The sequence below is a fragment of the Eschrichtius robustus genome, chromosome 18, assembly GCF_028021215.1.
Source record: "Eschrichtius robustus isolate mEscRob2 chromosome 18, mEscRob2.pri, whole genome shotgun sequence".
Classification (NCBI taxonomy): Eukaryota; Metazoa; Chordata; class Mammalia; order Artiodactyla; family Eschrichtiidae; genus Eschrichtius; species Eschrichtius robustus.
The window spans coordinates 67,214,481-67,239,069 of record NC_090841.1 but is presented as its reverse complement, the minus strand read 5'-3'; the positions used below and the strand labels follow the sequence as shown (position 1 = coordinate 67,239,069).

Sequence of the window (24,589 nt, the reverse complement as noted above, 5' to 3'; positions counted from 1 at the left end):
AGATTAGTGACCTCGAAGATTTAAACTTGGTCCCAAATCCTTGAATAATAAATAAATCAGCGTCTGGAGAAGCCTACAGGTCTTGAACATGAAGAGCCTGATTAACTTGGTCACGAGCACTCAGTCTGTGATAACAGAAATTCAGTCCCACTTAATGCTCCCAACTTTATGACTGTAGTTTTCACATTAACTGACAAAGTGGAGGAACTTCATAGCTGTAATAGCAGGTACTCCTCCAGTCGCTCATTTTCCACGGCTTCGTAAGACGAGATCTGTGTGGGCCTCTGCAGTTTACGGGGCCTGGACTAAACAACATGCGCTGAATAAATCTACACAAGATGCTTCCCTCAACAGTCTCATTTAATCCTCACAACAGTCTTGTGAAACAGGAGGGTAGGAGTTATTCCCACTTTACAGGTGAAGAAGTTCCCGAACACCACGTGGTCACTGTCACGAAGATTCATTAGGCCCTGACCACATTCTAAGCAGTGTGACTGTATGAACCTGCTTCGTGTCTACAATATTAAGATACAGATAAGGTAGGTGTGAGTAGTATCCCCATTTTGCAGATAAGAAAACCGAGAAACAGAGAATTTAAGTAACTAGCACTAAGTATTAACATAACTATAACCAGCTATCACTATTAGTAACCAGAACCAGGACTGAACTCAGGCAGTTGGCTCCAGAGTCCATACTTTTAAACCAAGGCAGACAACACCCTGCCTTGAGATGTGTGTGTCCAAGAGTATCTATCTGCTTCGGCCTCAGTCACGTAGCTAGTCGATGGCCAGGCCAAGGCCACTCCCATCTTCCTTCCAGCCCACATCCCTGCCTTGACAGGCATGCTATCAATCATCACCTGCAAAAACAAAGCCACTCTGGGCCTTATCACGAGTCTAAACAACTGAACAGAGTGGACATGTATGCTGATGAACTAACTCTTCATAGGAACCCAGGTCAGGAGGCTACCTTCCGAAGCAAGACAGGTGGAAGGTCTCAGGGTGGAGGAAGCAACCAGTGGGAAACCTAGAGGGACACACAGATCAAGAAAATTCCTACTGAAGATCCACCTGCTACATGCCACAAAGCCTCTTACATGTCACCAAAAGTCCACGGTAAAACTATAGAGTTAATTTTATTGAAGAGGATGTTTACATTTTACCAATCTTATATCTTAATTATTTTTTTATTACCATTTTATTTATTTATTTTTTTAACTTCAGAATGTATGAATTTAACATCATACTATTCCTTAGGATACCCCGTACTTAAAGGCCCTGATTCTAAGCTCCTGTTGCCGGCTTCCTCCACAACGATATCTTGTTTTTCTCTGAAAGTGGAGTCCAAATCCTATCATCTCCAGGCAGCTTCCAAATCTAGAATCATTCCGTGAACTTCCAGAAGACGTTCTCTTTACCCTTTTCTCCTAGCATGGCAGGCACTTCACACCATGTCTTCTCTCCTGTGGATTCAGAGCTTCTCCCAGACCAAGATGCTGCTCAATCAATTCTCAGGCCGCTCTTTGCACAGTGCTTGGCATATGGGAAACAGTCACTAAAGTTTTTTTTTTTTTTAATTGGGGTATAGTTGTTTTACAATGTTGTATTAGTTTCTACCATACAGAGAAGTGGAGTTCCCTGTGCTATACAGCAGGTTCTTATTAGTTATCTATTTTATATATATTAGTGTCAATCCCAATCTCCCAATTCATCCCACCCTCCCCTCGCCCCCCACTTTACCCCTTGGTGTCCATACGTTTGTTTTCTACATCTGTGTCTCTGTTTCTGCCTTGCAAACCGGTTCATCTGTATCATTTTTCTAGATTCCTCATATATGCTTTAATATACGATATTTGTTTCTCTCTTTCTGATTTGCTTCACACTGTATAACAGTCTCTAGGTCCATCACACAAATGACCCAATTTCATTCCTTTTTATGACTGAGTAATATTCCATTGTATATATGTACCACATCTTCTTTATCCATTCGTCTGTTGATGGACACTTAGATTGCTTCCATGACCTGGCTATTGTAAAGAGTGCTGCAATGAACATTGGGGTGCATGTGTCTTTCTGAATTACGGTTTTCTCTGGGTATATGCCCAGTAGTGGGATTGCTGGGTCATATGGTAATTCTATTTTTAGTTTTTTAAGGAACCTCAATACTGTTCTCCATAGTGGCTGTATCAATTTACATTCTTACCAACAGTGCAAGAGGGTTCCCTTTTCTCCACACCCTCTCCAGCATTTGTTGTTTGTAGATTTTCTGATAATGCCCATTCTAACTAGTGTGAGGTGATACCTCATTGTAGTTTTGATCTGCATTTCTCTAATAATTAGTGATGTTGAGCAGCTTTTCATGTGCCTCTTGGCCATCTGTACGTCTTCTTTGGAGAAATGTCTATTTAGGTCTTCCTCCCATTTTTTGATTGGGTTGTTTGTTGTTTTGATATTGAGCTGCATGAGCTGTTTATATATTTTGGAGATTAATCATTTGTCCGTGGATTCATTTGCAAATATTTTCTCCCATTCTGAGGGTTGTTTCTTCATCTTGTTTATAGCTTTCTTTGCTGTGCAAAAAGCTTTTCAGTTTCATTAGGTCCCATTTGTTTATTTTTCTTTTATTTCCATTATTCTAGGAGGTGGGTCAAAAAAGATCTTGCTGTGATTTATGTCAGAGTGTTCTTCCTATGTTTTCTTCTAAGTAATAAGAGTTTTATAGTGTCTGGTCTCACATTTAGGTCTCTAATCCATACTGAGTTTATTTTTGTGTATGGTGTTAGGGAGTGTTCTAATTTCATTCTTTAACATGTAGCTGTCCAATTTTCCCAGCACCACTTATTGAAGAGACTGTATTTTCTCCACTGTATATCCTTGCCTCCTTTGTCATAGATTAGTTGACCATAGGTGCATGGGTTTATCTCTGGGCTTTCTATCCTGTTCCATTGATCTATATTTCTGTTTTTGTGCCAGTACCATATTGTCGTGATTACTGTAGCTTTGTAGTATAGTCTGAAGTCAGGGAGTCTGATTCCTCCAGCTCTGTTTTTTCCCCTCAAGATTGCTTTCGCTATATGGGGTCTTTTTTGTCTCCATATAAATTTTAAGATGTTTTGTTCTAGTTCTGTAAAAAATGCCATTGGTAATTTGATAGGGATTGCATTGAATCTGTAGATTGCTTTGGGTAGTATAGTCATTTTCACAATATTGGTTCTTCTAATCCAAGAACATGGTATGTCTCTCCATCTGTTGGTATCATCTTTAATTTCTTTCATCAGTGTCTTATAGTTTTCTGAGTACAGGTCTTTTACCTCCTTAGGTAGGTTTATTCCTAGGTATTTTATTATTTTTGTGGCAATGGTGAATCGGATTGTTTCTTTAATTTCTTTCCGATCTTTCGTTGTTAGTGTATAGGTATGCAAGAAATTTCTGTGCATTAATTTTGTATCCTTCAACTTTACCAAATTCATTGTTTAGCTCTAGTAGTTTCCTGGTGGCATCTTTAGGACTTTCTATGTATAGTATCATGACAACTGCAAACAGTGATAATTTTACTTCTTCTTTTCCAATTTGTATTCCTTTTATTTCTTTTTCTTCTCTGATTGCCGTGGCTAGGATTTCCAAAACTATGTTGAATAATAGTGGTGAGAGTGGACATCCTTGTCTTGTTCCTGATCTTAGAGAAAATGCTTTCAGCTTTTCCCCATTGAGTATGATGTTGGCTGTAGGTTTGTCATATATGGCCTTTATTATGTTGAGGTAGGTTCCCTCTATGCCCACTTTCTGGAGAGTTTTTATCATAAATGGGTGTTGAATTTTGTCAAAAGCTTTTTCTGCATCTATTGAGATGATCATATGGTTTTTATTCTTCAATTTGTTAATACGGTGTATCACATTGATTGATTTGCATATATTGAAGAATCTTTGCATCCCTGGGATAAATCCCACTTGATCATGGTGTATGATCCTTTTAATGTGTTGTTGGATTCTGTTTGCTAGTATTTTGTTGACGATTTTTGCATCTATATTAATCAGTGATATTGGTCTGTAATTTTCTTTTTTTGTAGTATCTTTGTCTGGTTTTGGTATCAGGGTGATGGTGGCCTCATAGAAGGAGTTTGAGAGTGTTCCTTCCTCTGCAACTTTTTTGGAAGAGTTTGAGAAGGATGGGTGTTAGCTCTTCTCTAAATGTTTGATAGAATTCACCTGTGAAGCCATCTGGTACTGGACTTTTGTTTGTTGGAAGATTTTTAATCATAGTTTCAATTTCATTACTTGCGATTGGTCTGTTCATATTTTCTATTTCTTCCTGGTTCAGTCTTGGAAGGTTATACCTTTCTAAGAATTTGTCCATTTCTTCCAGGTTGTCCATTTTATTGGCATAGAGTTGCCTGTAGTAGTCTCTTATGATGCTTTGTATTTCTGTGGTGTCTGTTGTAACTTCTCCTTTTTCATTTCTGATTTTATTGATTTGAGTCCTCTCCCTCTTTTTCTTGATGAGTCTGGCTAAAGGTTTATCAATTTTGTTTATCGTCTCAAAGAACCAGCTTTTAGTTTCATTGATCTTTGTTACTGTTTTCTTTGTTTCTATTTCATTTACTTCTGCTCTGATCTTTATGATTTCTTTCCTTCTATTAACTTTGGGTTTTGTTTGTTCTTCTTTCTCTAGTTCCTTTGGGTGTAAGGTTAGGTTGTTTATTTGAGATTTTTCAAGTTTCTTGCAGTAGAACTGTATTGCTATAAACTTCCCTCTTAGAACTGCTTTTGCTGCATCCCATAGGTTTTGGATCATCGTGTTTTCGTTGTAATTTGTCTCTAGGTATTTTTTGAATTCCTGTTGAATTTCTTTAGTGATGTCTCGGTTATTTAGTAGCATATTGTTTAGCCTCCATTTGTTCACGTTTTTTATGGTCTTCTTCCTGTAATTTATTTCTAATTTCATAGCATTGTGGTCAGAAAAGATGCTTAATACGATTTCGATTTTCTTAAATTTACTGAGGCTTGATTTGTGACCCAAGATGTGATCTATCCTGGAGAATGTTCCATGTGCACTTGAGAAAGTGTAATCTGCTGTTTTTGGATGGAATATCCCGTAAGTATCAATTAAATCTATCTGGTCTATTGTGCCATTTAAAGCTTGTTTATTAATTTTCTGTCTTGATGATCTGTCCATTGGTGTAAGTGAGGTGTTAAAGTCCCCACTATTATTGTGTTACTGTCAATTTCCTCTTTTATAGCTGTTAGCATCTGCCTTATGTATTGAGGAGCTCCTATGTTGGGTGCATATATATTTATAATTGTTATATCTTCTTCTTGGATTGATCCCTTGATCATTATGTAGTGTCCTTCCTTGTCTCTTGTAACATGTTTTATTTTAAAGTCTATGCTATCTGATATGAGTATTGCTACTCCAGCTTTCTAGTGATTTCCACTTGCATGGAATATCTTTTTCCAACCCCTCACTTTCAGTCTGTATGTGTCCCTAGTTCCGAAGTGGGTCTCTTGTAGACAGCATATATACGGGTCTTGTTTTTGTATCCATTCAGCCAGTCTTTGTCTTTTGGTTGGAGCATTTAATCCATTCACATTTAAGGTAATTGCCAATATGTATGTTTCTATTACCATTTTCTTAATTTTGGGTGGTTTGTTTTTGTAGGTCCTTTTCTTCTCTTGTGTTTCCCACTTAGAGAAGTTCCTTTAGCATTTGTTGTAGAGTTGGTTTGGTGGTGCTGAATTCTCTTAGCTTTTGACTGTTTGTAACACTTTTGATTTCTCCATAGAATCTGAATGAGATCCTTGCTGGGTAGAGTATTCTTGGTTGAGGTTCTTCCCTTTCATCACTTTAAATATATCGTGCCACTCCCTCCTGGCTTGCAGAGTTTCTGCTGAGAAATCAGCTGTTAACCTTGCGGGAGTTCCCTTGTATGTTATTTGTCATTTTTCCCATGTTGCTTTTAATAATTTTTCTTTGTCTTTAATTTTTGTCAGTTTGATTACTCTGTGTCTCGGCATGTTTCTGCTTGGGTTTATCCTGCTTGGGACTCTCTGTGCTTCCTGGACTTGGGTGGCTATTTCCTTTCCCATGTTAGGGAAGTTTTTGACTATAATCTCTTTGAATATTTTCTCAGGTCCTTTCCCTCTCTCTTCTCCTTCTGGGACCCCTTTAATGCAAATGTTGGTGTGTTTAATGTTGTTCCAGAGGTCTCTTAGGCTGCCTTCATTTCTCTTTTCTTTATTCTGTTCCACAGCAGTGATTCCCACCATTCTGTCTTCCAGGTCACTTATCCATTCTTCTGCCTCAGTTATTCTACTACTGATTCCTTCTAGTGTATTTTTCATTTCAGTTATTGTATCATTCATCTCTGTCTGTTCTTTAATTCTTCTAAGTCTTTGTTAAATACTTCTTGCATCTTCTCAATCGTTGCCTCCATTCTTTTTCCAAGGTCCTGGATCATCTTCACTATCATTATTCTCAATTCTTTTTCTGGAAGGTTGCCTATCTCCACTTCATTTAGCTGTTTCTCTGGGGTTTTATCTTGTTTCTTCATCTGGGACATAGTCGTCTGCCTTTTCATTTTGTCTACATTTCTATGATAGTGGTTTTCATTCCGCAGGCTGCAGGATTGTAGTTCTTGCTTCTGCTGTCTGCCCTCTGGTGGATGAGGCTATCTAAGAGGCTTGTGCAAGCTTCCTGATGGGAGGGACTGGTGGTGGGTAGAGCTGGGTGTTGCTCTGGTGGGCAGAGCTCAATAAAACTTTAATCTGCTTGTCTGCTGATTGGCAGGGCTGAGTTCCCTCCCTGGTGGCTGTTTGGACTGAGACAACCCAGCACTGAAGACTACAGGCTCTTTGGTGGGGCTAATGGCAGACTCCAGGAGGGCTCTCACCAAAGAGTACTTCCCAGAACTTCTGCTGCCAGTGTCCTTGTTCCCGCGGTGAGCCACAGGCACCCCCTGCCTCTGCAGGAGACCCTCCAACACTAGCAGATAGGTCTGGTTCAGTCTCCTATGGGGTCACTGCTCCTTCCCCCTGGGTCCTCGTGTGCACACTACTTTGTGTGTGCCCTCCAAGTGTGGAGTCTCTGTTTCCCCCAATCCCATCGATGTCCTGCAATCAAATCCCGCTGGCCTTCAAAGTCTGATTCTGTGGGGATTCCTGCTCCCACTGCTGGACCCCCAGGTTGGGAAGCCTGACGTACGGCTTAGTACCTTCACTCCAGTGGGTGGACTTCTGTGTTATAATTGTTCTCCAGTTTGTGAGTCGCCCACCCAGCGGTAATGGGATTTGATTTTACTGTGATTGTGCCCCTCCTACCGTCTCACTGCAGCTTCTCCTTTGTCTTTGGATGTGGGGTATCTTTTTTGGTGAGTTCCAGTGGCTTCCTGTCGATGACTGTTCAGCAGTTAGTTGTGATTACGGTGTGCTCACAAGAGGTAGTAAGCGCACGGCCTTCTACTCTGCCATCTTGAACCACTCTCATTACCATTTTAGGTAAACCTCGAAGTTATAGGTACATGTCAGAGCACTGTGATCCCAGAAATCGAAGGGAAATGAAAGAAAGAAACACACAGCCTGTCTCGTGTAGAGATTCTTTGTAAGAAGTTCCTTCTGAGGGGACAACCTAGCTTAACACTATGTGACACAGCCAACGTTTTGGCAACTCGTCAACAACATTGAAACACATTTATATCGAATGTAGGGTGTTTCATACGCCACACAAAAAATGGATTCCTAAATCATTCTGCAAAGTGAATGTTCATTTATCTTTCCACACACACATAAATTGGAACGAAAGCTTATATGATCTTATATTCAGATTTTCTCTGGTAAGAAAAAAATATCAGTAAAGCTTTTTGTACAAGATGGAACAACATGCACAGTGATTTTCTCCCAAGAATCTCCTCCAATTTCAAATATCAAATGTAATCAGGCACTAAATGCATTAACAAGACATATATGCTGAGAAACTTGGTGTCCGACTTACCTATTGGATTTGTATCAAAGAACAATACCGGAACTCTCAAAATGGACTCCAACATTTTGTCGTGCCAAATTTGTGAAGAATTAACAAGAACGCAGAATATCAACAGAGATCTTGTGATGCCGAAAAGGACAGTACCTACAGTTAGAACTGAAATAAAGAAACATCATTCAGCACAAGATCTCTGCCTTTCCTTCCATGATGCTAAAGCATGGCAGGCAGTTTATAAAGATATTATGTATTTTATTCTATAAATATAATTTATATATAAATTCATAAATAGAATATAGAATAAATTTATATATATAATGGATTATTTAATAGTTTAATACATTCACAAGATACATTTATAAGGAATAATATAAAAATCACTATGTTCCTCTCATTAAACAGAAACCACATGGGAAAAAAAAATCATGTGTAAACCACAATTTCATTCTATGCTTTCCTAATTCAATTACAAGTTCTAATAAAAACTCAGAAGAAAGAAAATTATAAAAAGTAGTTGATCTTCCTTTTTCCGTATTTCAAATCTTACTAATTAAAACATGTCCCATAATCTAAAATTGAGGAATACTTTGGTACCATCATGAATTAACAGGGAACAGGAGAAATGATTTACCATTTCCATGTAAATGGTAAATTTACATCGAAATTTAATTCCACGTAGTTAATTCCACGCCCAAGTAGCTTTAAAGAGTATGAAAACATCATATTAAGTTGCAAGCAGAAAATCTCTTAAATAATTGCAAGAAAATACAAATTATATTTTAACATGACATAATTAATCTAAAGAGCAACTAACCTCTATGTGTTTTATAGAAATGCAAAGCATTTGGAAATGAACATAATCACTTAAACTTATATTTTATTAACAACATAAATGAGTACCTGCTATGCATATAAAAATTAAAATATCCCTCCTAACATCTCTTGAACTGACAATGCTAAATAGAGTGGACATAACTTCTATAATAAATATTCCATCAAGTACTTTTTTTCTCCCCTCCAGCTGACACATCGCTTATTTCAACTCTGAAAGCTGCTCAAATTCCTGAACTCCATCAACATGCATTTGCCTTAGCCCATCATCCTATGTGAATGTATAACAGATTCCCTTTCTTCTTCCTTTAAGTTCCCATAGTCCACCAATTCAGAAGGTAAACAACTAATGGATTTAGGTTTCTTAGCAAGAGATCAACACAATAAACACCAAATTTCAATGAGTGGGTTCTTAGAAAGATATCACACTCTATCTCTGCAGAAAGCTTGTATGAGGGTTTCCCATGGGAATATTTAATATTTTAGATGAGTATTTCCTCTAAAAAGTATGTAACACTACATATATTCTAAGCACTCTTTTGAAAGCAGAGAGCCGTGTTAATATTAGTCTAGCAAGCCAGATGCTAAATTAATCACACAGTTGTGGACATGATAACATTGTAATTTCAAGGTAAGAAAGAGAAGCAATCCTAATTCCCAGACACTGGATTTCTCCCTGCTTAGCTTCCCTCTTAAGTAATTAGGGAAGCCCAAGAGATGAGCAGTATGGCGAAAGGGGGCTTTGCATACCTGTGAGGAAATAATGCTTTTATTTGGGGGCCCCTGCTGCCAAAGGCTTCATCCAAGTTCAATAAAAGCCAGGCTTTTTTCAGACAGAATTGGAACAATCTGAACCACACGGTGGGGATCTGTTTCTAATCCTCTTGCCCATCCATCTAATGAGATAAGATTTGGCTAAAGCAACTTACTAGAATAGACAATAGCCACATACTTCTAGTGGCTGATTTTCTGAATGTGCAATCCTGGTTTAACGTCCAAAATCCAGTACAGAGCAAATTAAGAGTCTTCATTCAACCTCTTTGTTCTAGTAGATTTTAAAAATAATCATTCTAATTAATTCACAGAGTAAATGCAACTCAGACTCTTAACCCGCTAAGACATTACTAAATTACTCCTAGAAGACCTAGTTGCTCACACAGGCTCATTGTAAGCACCTCAGACTCTTGTATAATAGGCCAGATTACTCGATTTTACCTGAATAAACTGTAAAGTACCAGTCAGGATCAGGGACCACAATTAGGTTTCCTTTTCCATACACCATGGCATACAGCGTACTCTGTCCATTCGCCCTATGGAACACGGAAGAAAAAAATATTATGCTATGGATAGAATTTAGATAAATAACAACCAAAAAAAACCCCTCAATTTGGAAGAAGTGTTTTATGCTGGAAAATGGTTCCCAGCTCACAAGGCCCTGTGTGCATCTACCTTATAAAGACTCAGTTTGAATCATGATAGCAGGGGAAACTACGTGAGGATCAGAACAGGGGGCTGAACAAGCCCCATCTCTCCCCCTGACTCTGTGGGAAACTGCGGCTTCTTGTTGATTTTACAGCACTTTGGGTCAGACCAGGAATCACTCACCAGTATGAAAGCCACCAATCCTGAAGGACGTAGGCAACCTGGAGCAGGAAACAACAATCACTCAAACACTGACATTACTGACCCCCTCAAAACCCCACTCACTAGAATGGGTGATGGAAAGGCTCCAGAGAACGGAGACGGTCCTTCAAGCTCAGGTCAGTGGCAAGCCCCACATCCCAGAAAACCACAGGTCAGGGAAGGGCATGTGACATTTTAAAATCTCTAAAAGACATCCTTTCTTTCCTAAAAGCTCTCTATCATGCACATGTGACACCAGAAAGCCTCACTTATTTTGCTCCCCACAGATACCGCATTTCAACGCAAATCCAAGTGGACGGCAAAATGCAGTAGTAATAGTGTAAATGTCGGGATTTTTTTAAGGAAAAACGCTTGACGGGTACTGTGACGGTCAGTTTTCTGTGTCAGCTTGGCCAGGCCAGTGTCCAGTGATTCAACCAAACGCTCGGCTAGATATTGCTGTGAAGGTATTTTGTAGATGTGGTTCACATCTACAGTCAGTCAACTTAAGTAAAGGAGATCACCCTCAACAATGCGGTGGGCCTCATCCAGTCAGTCAAAGGCCTTAACAGGAAAACCTGAGGATTCTTGGAAAAGGAAGAAATTCTGCCTCAAGACTGCAGGGTCAGCGGCCTGAATCAGCCTGCAGGCCTGCCTTACTGATTTCATATTCACCCAGCTAGATCCCACAGTCTCATGAGCCAATTCTTTGAAATAAATCTCTTAATATACATACTAAAAATAATAATAAAATAAATACAGTATAAATAGCACATATATATCAAGTTGAGGGCACAAACCAAAATAAATGTCCTTACTTACCCGAGCTGCGATGTTTACTAGAATAAAGAAAATGATGATAAGCCAGTGAGCATCAGATGTGAAGTAATTCATGTAGGTCTTAAAGTGAACTCTTCCCTCCGAATAGCTCTCCAGGGGTAGTCTAACCTGTATATTCTCAGTCTGCGAGGCAAAAATGACAGTGAGAGACAAAATTTTAAATAATGAACCCCGAATTTTAGAAGTTCAACAATTCGCTCCATTGCAAAGCTGTGGAAAAACAGACACAACTCATACGCTGGTAGGAGTGCAAGATGGTCCGTCTCCTACAGAGAAGGATGTGGAAGTATCTAGCAAAACCATGTATGCATTCACCCTTGGACCCAGCCATCCTACTCCTAGGAATCTATGAGAAACAAGGGAACATCATTTGCACAAAGTTATTCACTGTTGGGTGGCTTTGCTTTAAATCTATCACGAGCCTCAGCACACACACAACATACCTGATTCAAGTATAAATGCAGAAGTTTATTCCAAAATAATACACTAAATGATATGGAGCTAATGTATCCCTCTAGATTATTTGTGTCACTCAATGATGGAAACATAAAACATACTCGGGGCTCAAAATACTAGCCAGATACAGTAAACTGAGTTCACACGGTGAGCTGGAGTAATGTGAGTCTGGATAGCAGGGGAACAGCATATGATCAGAACCCACTTGGTTCCTGAATTTCAGAGAGTGATTCCTGAGTTTGGAATGTGAGGGACTAATCTAAATACTTATGAGAATCATCCAGGATCCTGGGTTTGGATAGTGAGGGTTTGGATATCGAGCAACACCTGTGTATGTTTTTAAGGGAGATCTAGTGCATTTCTGTCTGGAGAGAGAGGTACCTCTCTTCTAGAGAGGTAGAGGTTCTGCATTTTAATATCTTACTTGGAGCAGAAATTCATTTGATAAGTCAGGAAGTTTACCAAGGGCCTACTGGAACAGACGGTGGTTAAGGATGGAGGTGCTGAGGCACAGAGGCAAACAAGCCAAGGAGTTGAAGCATCAAACCACCAGCAACTCTGAAAAATTCTCACTAATCTCCAATCCACCCCTAACCATGCTAGGAGTTGTGGGTTGACTGGTGCCCTCCTCCAAAAAAAAGATACGTTCAAGCTATGAACGTGACACCTGTAAAGGTGACCTTATTTGGAAACAGGGTCTTTGCAGATGTAATCAAGTTAAGGTCAGGTCATATTGAGTAGGGTGGCCCTAAATCCAATATGACTGATGTCCTTATGAGAAGAGAAGAGACTCAGACAGACACGGGGACAATGGCCACGTGACATCAGAGGCAGAGACTACAGTCCTGCAGCTGTAAGCCAAGGAACCACAAGGAAGGCTGGTGAACCCCAGAAGCTGGAAGGGAGGATTCTCCCCTAGAGCCTTCAGGGAGAGCACAGCCCTGCCAGCACCTTGATTTGGGACCTGTAGCCTCCAGAACAGTGAGATGATAAATTTCTGTTGCTTTAAGCCACCCAGTTTGCAGTACTTTGTTATGGCAGCTCCAGAAACTGATACACTAGCCTGAGCCCGCACTTCTGTCTTCTCAACTGTACTAAGATTTCTAACTGCTTTTGCTGTCGCCCCTCCAGTGAACATCAGAGGAATCTTTTAAATCACACATCAGACCACGTCACTCCTCTGCTCTGGACCATCCAGTGGCTTCCATCCCACTTCCTGGCCCACTGCCCGCTGCTCAGAGACCAGCGCCCTCCACGTCCCCTGCTCACTCTCCTCAGACACGCTGGCCTTCCTGCCATTCCTCCAACCTGCCAGGTCAGCTCCTTCCTTAGGACCCCCTCCCCCAGGTGCCTGGATGGCCCTCACCTTCGTGTCACTCAGGCCCCGAGAGGCACCAGCTCCCCAGAGAGGCAGTCAGGATATCAACCCCACCCCCTCTCTCTTTCATCACATCTGTCCCCATAAGAACAGAAGCCCCACGAAGGCAGGGCCTTGTCCTACCGCCGCACAGGCTCTCACGTGTATGGGGCACAGAAAGAGGCCTGGGCAGTGAGACCAGCAACTGGCTACACCAGCAGCGTGGGCATCTCTAACTGGGGGTGCTCGCCTCCCTTCTGGTGTCAGTGGAAGATGCTCTTCAGGCAAAGCAAGCATGACAATCACATGGATACAAACAGGTCTTAGCATCTCTAATTTCCAAATACTAACACTCTTTGACTTAAGTTGTGGAAAGGGAACACAAATAGTTCTAAATAAAATAGCATCATTACACTCAATAAATTTCACTACAACAGTGATAATTCAGCAACTCTGCGGCAGCACTTTCATATACTTTAGGGTTTATGTGGCCTAGGGTGTGATAGTGACATTTCTACAGGTCTTCGGATTCATCCTCAAAGGCATGAATACCAGCTCTGAGAAGAAGGGGGCATAAAACTGAGGGAGAAGAGGCTGTTTACCATGAACTCAAGGAGAGTGACCTGCTGGGAGGCATGGCCTTCAACACACCTGAGTGCTGGCAAGTTCCACAGGCTTCTAGAAACTACTTACATCTTTCAATACCAGAATCTGACTTGCATCTTTTAGGTACTGCAACTGATGAGTCACCAGGATTGTGATTTTCTTGTGCAAGGCTTGGCGAATACACCTACAAATGTAAAAGGTACAGCATGCAAAAGCACATTAATGGGGGTGCTCCAAACTGAAAACCTGTATTTGGAAACATAATGAGACAAAGACAACACAGTAGTCAAAGGTGTGTAGTTTAAATACCAGTATAAATAATACAAATTAAATATAAATATAAGTCAATGATTCTGACTAGGCCTCAAATTCATCAGCAGCAAACTTGAATCTAGCTCTGCTAAAAAATTCTAAAAGGCAGTCCAGTGAAAGAGGCACCAACAGCTAAGTTTATTTTTCTTTCAAAAACTCAGCTTAACAATTATTTACATGTTTCATAATGAATAACAGTTGAGCAATACTGAGATTCCAAAACTTGACTGAACCAAAACACTATTTTATCACCTTGTGGGAACAGGAGGAGACGGATTTATGTCATATAAAAATGGGTACATTTTTCTTAGTTTTCTGATTATTTATGACATATAATGTACATATTAACAACAAAAAAATTAATAGATTCTTGGTAACCTTTGCCAGAGTGCATTTTCTAGACACTTCTTCCCAGATAATATTAGATAGAAAATGAATGCTAGCGTGGCCTCCATCAGTCTCTACAACATTCCCAGTCCCACCCAGGAAGCAAATCCTTTTTCATTAGGACTGAACACCTTCCAAATATGAAAATGAAAGAACAGAATCCAAACGGCACAAATCACAGTGGAAATTATCCAACAGCTCAGAGACATAGCAATGCTCTATAGCCAAGACCGCTGTGTGATCAGCCCACCCGAGACGGCTGTTCTCGTGCTCTCTGCCCATCCCTGCTCATCCAGGGCCTGCTTCACCTACGCCGCAATCACGTGACTGACCTTCCTACACACTTGCCCCAGGCCCCAGCCAATGACTGTGCCAGCTTCAGCTCAGAACGCTCCACTATGCTTACCAAAGGGGCAGCCAGGGCTGTGCTCCTTCCCTGCTTCCCATGGTAACCGATGAGCCAGCCTGATGTCCATTCCCCTGTAACCGGTAATCCTCCCTCTCCCCCGCCTCCCCGCCAGGAGCCCAGACTGCTGCCGTGTCCACCACACACGGTGGGGTGTCCCTCCAGGACCTTGCTTCAGACATGGAAGCTCGCCGTGGCCATTGAACCATCTGTGTCTCTGTCGCTGACTCCGGGCTCTTTCTCAGGTCTAAGCTGGGCAAGCACAGGCCCTGCAGGCTGCGGAGTGCAGCCCAACAAACACCCTCCGTACCCAACCTTACGTGTGTGTTTACAGTAACCCCTCAGACTGCTTCACCTTTTAAATGCGGACCCCTAGGGACTCAGCCCCGGGCTCATCCCACAAGGGTCGACGACCCCTCCAGGGAAGCGAGTAGCCAGGTCCGGGGCCCCGGTGACCACGGGCAGGGCTCCAGGCGTGTACTCTGGGTGCCCGAGCCCCTCGCAGAGCAAATCTCAGGGACCTGGGCCACAGCTCAGCCTGCTGAGTGAGCCAGATGCAGAGTCTGGAGGCAGCAGACTGCAGCTCAATCCCTCTCACGAGCCTGACAGCGTCGGACGAGCTACTAAACCTCAGTGTCTTCATCTCAAAACAAGGCCAATGACAACTCACCCACATGTTCTGAGAAATCAAACCACCAATCCGCTCAGTACACGTCAGCCCCCTCCTCCACTCCCTCCTAACCCACGTGCGGTCATGGGCTCTGGATTCAGGACAGAAAAGTCCTAAGGGGACACGCTGGACACTGGGTCTACGATCAGAAGCAAGAGCTCAGGATGTAGACACATACACCATTATGTCCAAAAGGATTCATTCTTCCCGTTGACATGTGTTAGTTCAGCTTTCGTACCTAAGTTTCTTAACTGAGTAAACCCGCCTTCAGTCTTAGTACTAAAGCTTTTCATGGAACTGTTTCTCCTTAACTCAAAATTACCTGCCGACAGTCCCTGAAGGTGGATGTTAATCCAATCTGAAGGGCTGCTGTGTCCAAGACGGAGCGACCCAAAAATTCTAAAATGTTTCCTTCCTAACATTCCATCACAGATGAGGTAATACAAATAATTACAATGAAGTGATCAGTTGATGACTTTAAATTTTTCCTAAATAATGCACTTTATCCAAATCTCTAGGAAATACTCTATTTTTCTAGTTTTTAGAATAAAGATTTCCAAGTCATGCATAAAAATGATTGATTCAGTTAAAGCAGAAATAAACTCTGGCTTCTAAAAAGAAAAGAAAAAAAAAAAAAAAGATTGATTCAGCAACCAGTTGTTTAGCTGTTACTCCTATATAAGGACTGTGTTGATCCTATAATCCTATATACAATCCTATATAAGGGCTGTGTTAAGAGGGGACACACCCCATAGTAGAGGGGATACAAATAAGGAAGACAGGGTCCCACCTCCATTCCTTCAATCAGCAGAGGTTTGTTGAAGTGCCGGGCACTTGACCTACATCTGCAGGTCAGGAAAGCAGACACTACTCAGCACCGTGTACAGGAGGACACACTAAACAAGTATAGAAAATGCACTATCCGGCTGTGATGTGTGCTCTGAAGGAAAAGCAAGGGGGGCTGCTGTCTTAGACGGGGGTGACACGGGAGCCCTGAGACTATCTGGGGGAAAACATCCTGGAGAAAGGTACAGTGGGTCCAAGGGTCCTGGGACAGAACATGCTGGGCTAAGGAACCTTCCTGCATTCACAGCTTCTAGGGGGTGGGGAGGACTGATACATGGTCAAGTGCAACCCACTGAGGGCTGTGGGAAGACGGAAGGGCACAGGCTCCCCCTGAAGGAACAGGAGGGAAAGGCAGGGGCTCTGGGACACAGGGGGCAGTATCTACAGACAAGACAGGTGCGAGAAAGGGCCCGTCACAAAGCCAGCGCGGCCGGAATGCCGAGTGGGTGTGAGGACCAGCTGGCAAGGCCGATGGGGGCAGATGGCAAAGAAGCTGGTTCTCTGTTTGAGGACCTGGAGCTGCAGCCTGAACATGAGGGGAGCCTGTGAAGGGCTGGAGCAGGAAGGGCGAGCTGTGTAGACGCAGCGTGGGCATCTGATCAGGACAGACCCGAAGAACTGATGACGCAGGAGGCGGGGGGTCTGGCGATGTGGGGTTCTCTGAACCAAAACGGGATCCACAGCTGGACACAGGTGAGACTGCATCAGTTCACCTAAGGCTCTAACCTTCTGTAGGTGATAGAATCCACTTAAGGTTTACAACATACAGTTGTAAAATTCACAAACCTTAACAACCTTCAACATATAGTCATGACTGAAGGAAACTGTCAACAGCAAGTAGAAGTGCGAATGATTCACTTTAATACAAAGCACTCCCCCTTACTAAGCTTCGACACAACCACCATCTTTCATAGCATACTGTTCCATCCAATTTTCTAACTTGAGAACATTCTCCAGGTGCTGCTGAGCGATTTCCTAAACTGCCTTCCTGCTCCCCGCCCTAAGTTTTCCAAAAAATGTGGTTCTGATTAGCAAACAACAGTCTGAACAAGGTTGCTTCTATCAGGCGTACATCCAAGGTCACTAAATCCAAAAGGTTGGAAGGGACTTTATAAACACCTCCTGTGCTGGAAGAAGAGCTTGGGAGAGCTTCCGTGATAAGCACACCGATCCGTGGCGATCAGTACACCTTCCTCTCTCCTCCCTGTGACACGGATGCAATGGCCAGCCGAAACTGTTCTCGGAGTGATGGAGAACTTGTGAAGACGCACACAAGACGGAGTGACAGACATCTGTGAATTCCAGGCAGGGCGCTGGGAACAGGGAGGCTGAGCTACTCAAGACCCTCAAGGAGGGTGGGAGTGGGAACCTCTGTCACAGCACTAGTGCCTGCCACTGGACTCGTGACAAGACACAAGGCACTTCTCTAAGGGAAAATTCATCAAGTCACGATCAGGAGAGGGTGGGAAAGGCAAGTCAGATCAGAGAGCCGGAGGCCATGCCACGTGTCGGCTGCCCTGCTCTCTCGTGTTCTGAAACATTCAATGCTATTGTGCACTTTTTGTGTGTGTGTTAAGATATACGTAACATGCAATTTACGTATATCTTAACACACACACAAAAAGTGCGACCCCTGCGTAGCGGACGTGGAATCCCAGCTCCTCGTGTCCAGAGCTCAGAGCCCCTCACAGCTCTCACTCTCACACTGCTGACTCTGCTGAGGTCTCTCTACTTCGCTATTCTGGACCTGCTGTAAATCAATCACGTCTCCCCAGATTCACCTGTTGACACCTTAGCTGCCAGTACCTTAGAATTTGGTGTCAGGGCCTTTAAAGAGGTAATTGTTATTCTTAATTAGGGTGGGGCTAATCCAATCTGACCGGTGTCCTTAGAAGAAGAGACTAAGACATAAGGACAGAGACACAGGGGTGCACGTGAACAGAGGAAAGACCAGAGGAAAAGACAGGACACAGTGAGGAGGATGCCATCAGAAGCCAAAGAGAGAGGTCTCAGCAGAAACCAAACCTGCCCACACCTTGATCTTGGACTTCTAGCTTCCAAAACTGTGAGAAAACTAATTGCTATTGTTTAAGCTCCCCCCCATCTGTGACAGCTTGCTATAGACAATGTTGTGTCCTCAAAATTCATACATTAAACCTAATTCCCACTGTGAAGGTACTGAAGATGGGACAGTTGGGAGGCGAACAGGTCATGGGTGTAGAGCCTTCATGAACGGGATTAGTGCCCTTATAAAAGGGACCCACACGGCTCCCTCACCCCTTCCACCATATGAAGACACAGGAATCGGGCCCTCACCAGACACCAAATCTGCCAGCACCCTGACCTCGGGCTTTCCCAGCTTCCAGAACCGTGAGAGATAAATTTCCGTTATTTATAAGCCACCCAGTCTACGGTCTCCTGTGAGAGCAGCCTGGACAGACAGAGCCCTAGCAAACTAATACAGGACCTGACAGCGAGAATTTCCAAATAGCTTCTCTTTGCTGTACGACCTGCATCCCCCAGGCAAAGACGTGCCTGCTGTTCTTCTCACAGCCTTGCTTCTTCCCGTTTAGCAAAAGAAGCTGAATCCTATTCTCAGTGTCCACCTTTGCTTCTAATCTTCCTGTTTAGCAAAAGGAACTGAATCCTATTCTCAGCCTCCACAAACCCTGCCCAGCCTGCAAACCCACAGGGCACTTCCCGCTGAGGCCAGTGCACAGGGAGCTTTCCAACTTCACCTGAAAGCCTAGAGCTGCCCACTTCTACTTCCATTTAGCATTTACCATCCTATATCCAAACCCTCTAAACCGCGACTCTGCGGAACTTTCCCCAGGCATCTGTCTTAACAAGCTCCATAGAGACAGATTCCTTAGAGGCAGAAGTGAGAGCTGAACGTCTTAGTCTCCCTTATTCTGCCCCGTGTGGGTCCTTCCCCTCTCCTGGCTCACTGTTCTGCTTTGTAAACTAAGAGGTTTTGTGCAACAACATCTGTAAGGGCATGGATCTCAGTGCACACAGTAGGGCTTTCATAAGTGCAGCTGGAAGGGCTCATTGGCTTTAACAAGGTGAACAGCAAGGTAACTAACCGTGGGGTACATGTGGGTGCCGTTTCAGAAAAAGCAAGTTCACGAGGCTTTCAAAGAGGTCAGTCTAGACTCCAGAAGAGGCCTCAGTCAGCGTGTGCTAGGACACGTTATACACAGAAAAGCATCAGAGCTGTTCTGCTTCAGGGGTTCAGTGGCCAAACAAGAGCCACTGACAACAAATTCCAGAAACTCAAACTGAAAGTCAGGATTTCAGCCAGATTCTAGATACCTAGTTACAAATTCAAGTTAACCGTACACTGTGGGTCTAAGTATTAATTCTAATAAGCACGTATGAAGCAATGTTAAATGATTGAAGCCATACTTAGATGTGGAATAACTCATTATTAAATTCTAGACTGTATTAAGTATTTCCAAACCGACAGAATAATAAGCGTAAACCAACAAGGCCTTTCCACGGAAGCCCTATGTCACTACTGGAAACTTCGCTTCTGACGGGCCTTAAACAAATGATGGAGGAAAAGGACGGGCAGCCAAGTGCCAGGTGACCGAGTCCCACTCTCTGATTTAAAAGCCGTACGTACAGCGCCTTTCTTATGGCTGGGGTCTGGGTCCATCCACAACGTGTGGCCGTCAGCCACAAGCAGCAGGGGGAGATCTGCCACCTGTTCCTCAGCTCCCTACAGCACGGACTCCCTGACCTCCACACACTGGAAGCTCCTTCTGCATTTCCTGTCTTGACCTCATCATGATGCAAAATTTCTCTAGGATGGATCTTCTGTGGAGGGAAGGGAGGGGAGGGAGGGACACCAGGGCAGAGTGAGCTGAGTCTCCTGAAGCACAAACGCTTTCCTGAGCTCTCTTCCCTGAACTCCACAGGGTCCTTGGAAAGCAGAAGTGACAGGAAACAGGAGCAAACTCACAGTTCAAGCAAGTGCCTGCTCACTTCTGCATCTACTGCACTGAGCGGATCATCCAGGAGGTAGATGTCTGCATCCTGATACACGGCTCTAGAAAACGTAGAGAGATGTCAGGAGAAGAACGCTTCCAGCTTCCTAGATCCCATTTCTGAATCATGACGGTGTCCAACAAATCATTATTCATTCCAAGAGCCCATGGAAAAGGGCCAAGACCCTGCTTCACACAGGGCCACCCGGTGAGCGGGGTCTGCCTGCTCACTTCCACTAGGAGCCACGGAGGAGGGAGGGGCAGGATGGCAACTGAAACGCCATTTACCTTGCGAGGCTGACCCGGGCTTTCTGCCCTCCACTCAGTGTGGTTCCCCGGTCTCCTATCACAGTTAGGTCTCCATCCTCCAAAACCTCTAAATCCTACATGGAGATAGAAAGGGGAAAAAAGAAAAAGATTTCAAACGTGTTCTCCTCCTGCCACCCTAACCTTTTTAGCATTAGTTCTTCATACAAGTATTTGATCAAAAGCAACGGGTACATTGCATAGTGAGTAAACCATAACCTTCAACATTTTAAAAAACATCTCTCAGGGTTCTTCATTTGTTTACATTCTGTAGTTTTTCACAGCATTTATGCATTAGGTCATTTTAACAGATACTTATTGAGGGTCGACTATATGCCAGGCACTGTTCTGGGCACAATGAATTCAGCCATAAGGAAACAAAGTCCCTAGAGTTTCTTTCCACGGTGGGAGACAGACAATATGGAAAATTAACATGAGTGCAAGTACTAAGGACTGGAAGAAAAAAGAAGCCAACTTAGGGGGATAGAGAGTGAAGGAGGGAAAGTGAGTCTATACTAGGGTCAGGAAGGGCTCTGCTCAGAGGGGGTCTGAGCAGATCTTCTGGAGGGTGGAGGGGCTTACGCAGACCTGGAGAGGGCGCTCCACACAGAGCAAGGAGCGAGTACAAAGGCTACGGGGCAGATGTCCAAGGTGTCCCAGGACGAGCAAGGAGGCCAGGAGAGCAGAAACAGAGGGAGAATGAGGAGAATGAAGGCAGAGACAGAGCAGGAGGAGCCCTGGTTTCACTCCCAGTAAAAGGGGGAGGGGAATGGGGGGGACTGACATGGTCGGAGGCTTTTAAGGAATCACTCCTGCCTCTTTGTGGAGAACAGGCAGTAAGGGGGGGAGGGTGAGAGAGGATACCAGTTAGGCCACTGCAGTAACCCAGGTGAGAGACGACGGTGGCCAGGACCAGAGTGGGAGAAGTGAGAACGGAGAGGCGGGGTCACACACTGCACACACATGTGGAAGGCGGAGTCTGTAAGGCCTGCTGATGGGACGGGTGTAGGCGGTAAGAGAGGAGGATGACTGTTGTCTGGGGCGTGAGGAAGGGGAAGAACAGGGTCTCCGTTTACTGAGCTGGGGAAGATGGTGGATGCAGGTTTAGGGGACTTCGCTTGTGGACGAGCTGAGATGACCTCCTGGTGGTGTCACAGTGCGAAGGTCTGTGCTAGAGGCACAAGTATGAGGGCTGGTGTCCCAGGCTGGTGAAGGCACAGGACTGTTTTTATCCAGGAATAAGTGTGTCTTAAACTGGACATCTTGCTGATCTCGGCCCCAGCTTTCCACTTTCAGAGAAGGGATAACACCTGACCTCTGTCTTCACAGTGATACTTAAGGCATACTGACAGAGCGACAGACAAGGTCTACACAAGAAATGGGAGCAGAAAGCAGGCTGTGCAGGAAACACAAAAGCGAAGGAGACAGTGTGCTCGAGGGACACCAAGCAGATCAGCTGGACTAAGTAGGTGCCTGTCCGTGGAAGCAAGAAAAACTCAAATTTAAGAAGGATATGAAGTTTTGACTTGAGGATCTGGGAATCTATCAAAAGTTATATTTGAATATTATTTAAGAAGTAAGTAGACAAATCAGAGTACCTGGGAAAAAAAGAAAAGATGACAAGAACATCCCCCAAATGACAAGATAACAACCAGATTTAAGTTATACGGTGTTATATTAGAAACCTTTACTTAGATTGCCTATAATTATCACTGGACAGAACGTGGCATAGACAAGCAGAGTTTGTGGGGAGTTTGTCATCTACTAAACTCCTCAGGCATCAACCTAGGATACACAGCACTCTCTTTCTGCAGATGAAGGCCTCATTTCTTTGTCTCTACTTCAGCAAATTTGGGGAGAAAGCAAGTGGCACACTGGGGTCTCCATGATAAACAAGTCGTTTGATCTCTCTAAGTCTCATTTTCCTCTTCTACAGAATGTGCTGCAGAAACAAGAGTCAGTAAACTCAAGGATGCTGTGAGAGTCAAAAGAAGTGTATGTCCTCAAGTCCATTCTCTACATCTTTATTCCTGTCCTGGACTTGAGGACACGGGGAGGGGGAAGGGTAAGGTGGGACAAAGTGAGAGAGTGGCATTGACATATATACACTACCAAATGTAAAACAGATAGCTAGTGGGAAGCAGCCGCATGGCACAGGGAGATCAGCTCCGTGCTTTGTGACCACCTAGAGGGGTGGGATAGGGAGGGAGACGCAAGAGGGAGGGGTATGGGGACATATGTATACATATAGCTGATTCACTTTGTTATACAGCAGAAACTAACACAACATTGTAAAGCAATTATACGCCAATAAAGATGTTTAAAAAAAAAAAAAAAGAAGTGTATGAACACCCTCTGTAAGTGGAAAAAGGACATGAATTGACTGTAACTTGCTATTGGTGACTTATCCCTATTTTCTCATCAAACCAACAGTGGGACCCCATTCACAGTGTGAATCACAACAGGGAAATCACATGACCCTAAGAAGAAGAGAAATACTATCTCCATCATAACCCTCCCTGACAGCCAGAAAGACACACAGGCACACACAGGTTCCCTGCACCCTCACTGGGTTGCATCAAATGAAAGGCAGCAATTGCTCTGTCGTGAAAATTCATCATTATTTTACATTATTTCTTTGTTAGGCTCAAAAGTTTACACCATCTCTTGCTTTTGGTTTTCACGAAAAACAATGAGCCATTTTAAGATAGGTTTCCAGCCTTAAACACACACACACAAGCGCACACACAGTTACTGAGCCTCCGTTTCACTGTTGACAGTCCTTGCAAACTGTTCCACTTAGATTTTATGCCTTGATTTTATGTCATTTTGGTTTCCTTCTCAAAATTACACCAAGCTATAGCACAGCAATCTTAACCACATTCTAGAAAAGGCACTTAAATCCACTCTTTCATTTAGCACAGTTAGGCATAAGAAACAGGCTCTCTGAGTCTGGTAGTAGGACTTCAAGTGTGTTACTCACTCTGCAAATTATTTATGGACTAGCTCCAAATGGGAAAACCATTTCAAAGGATTTGAAGTAAAATCTAAGTCAGGCTAATTTCCCAGCCACCATTTTCCGATTAGGTTAAAGGGAAAAGCCTGAGTTGAGCATATATTATAGTTCCTCCCACTGGAGCAATTGTTACCTTTCAGTTAAATTTCACCAATTTTCACTGAAAAGCAGTACATAAACTAAAGAAACACAAGGAAATGGCGACGCTGGTTTGATGCCACCCGTCCTGAAGCACATCAAGGGCCCTTCAGCGATGGTGGAGACTTACAGTAGAAACATCACGGAGCAGACTGTGGAAATAGTTGACGAGGAACGGACGTGAGGTCCTGGCAGAGGAGGGCTGGGTTCCAGAGTCAAACAGCAGGAGGCCCCTGCCTTTCTTCACAGTTTTTCTTCCATTTGGAACTGCCCCTCCTCTCACAGCCTGTCAATATCCTGCCCATCTTTGCAGGCTCAGCCCAAACACACTCTTCCATGAAACCATCCTGGAGTCGTCTCTTTTCCTGCTGGGTTCCTAAGGCTTTGTTTGCATCTTTCATGAAGGACCTTCTCTCAGCTCCTGGAGGGTAAGATCTGTGCACCAAGCACTGTTCTGAACCCTGGTACTGATTATCTCTAATCCTCACAACAAGCTGCACAGTAAGTACTGGCCCCATTACACAGATGAGGAAACTGAGACTAAGTGAGGTTACACCGTTGGTCTGAGGACTGTCAGCTTTTAACCAGAAGAGTTGGAATCTGAACCAAGCTCATGGCAGTTCGTAGTCTTCTGCTCTTTCACATCATGCTATCCAAGTGGTGACTGAACAGTATATTTGAAATGAAGGTAATACTAAAATAATTCAAGACTTGAAGGCCTCTATACCTAGATAAGGAAGTATCAATAAACTTATTATTCTATGACTGTCAAGGCAATCTGAAAATGTCCAAGTTGGCCAGAATATGGTAAATATGAAATAAAAGAACAAGC

At 43.4% G+C, this 24,589-nt stretch overlaps 1 protein-coding gene across 1 annotated transcript in view; it reads right to left on the bottom strand.

Annotated features, from left to right (window-relative positions):
• Positions 1-24,589, bottom strand: part of LOC137751878 (ATP-binding cassette sub-family C member 4-like) — a 144,621-nt gene that overhangs the window by 79,818 nt on the left and 40,214 nt on the right. Inside the window, exons 5-11 of the mRNA XM_068526525.1 lie at positions 20,586-20,680; positions 20,273-20,359; positions 13,772-13,868; positions 11,248-11,388; positions 10,408-10,445; positions 10,018-10,112; positions 7,984-8,130 (exon numbers count right to left, since the gene is read on the bottom strand). Of these exons, the coding sequence (XP_068382626.1) occupies positions 7,984-8,130; positions 10,018-10,112; positions 10,408-10,445; positions 11,248-11,388; positions 13,772-13,868; positions 20,273-20,359; positions 20,586-20,680 (700 nt within the window). The remainder of the gene's footprint in view (positions 1-7,983; positions 8,131-10,017; positions 10,113-10,407; positions 10,446-11,247; positions 11,389-13,771; positions 13,869-20,272; positions 20,360-20,585; positions 20,681-24,589) is intronic.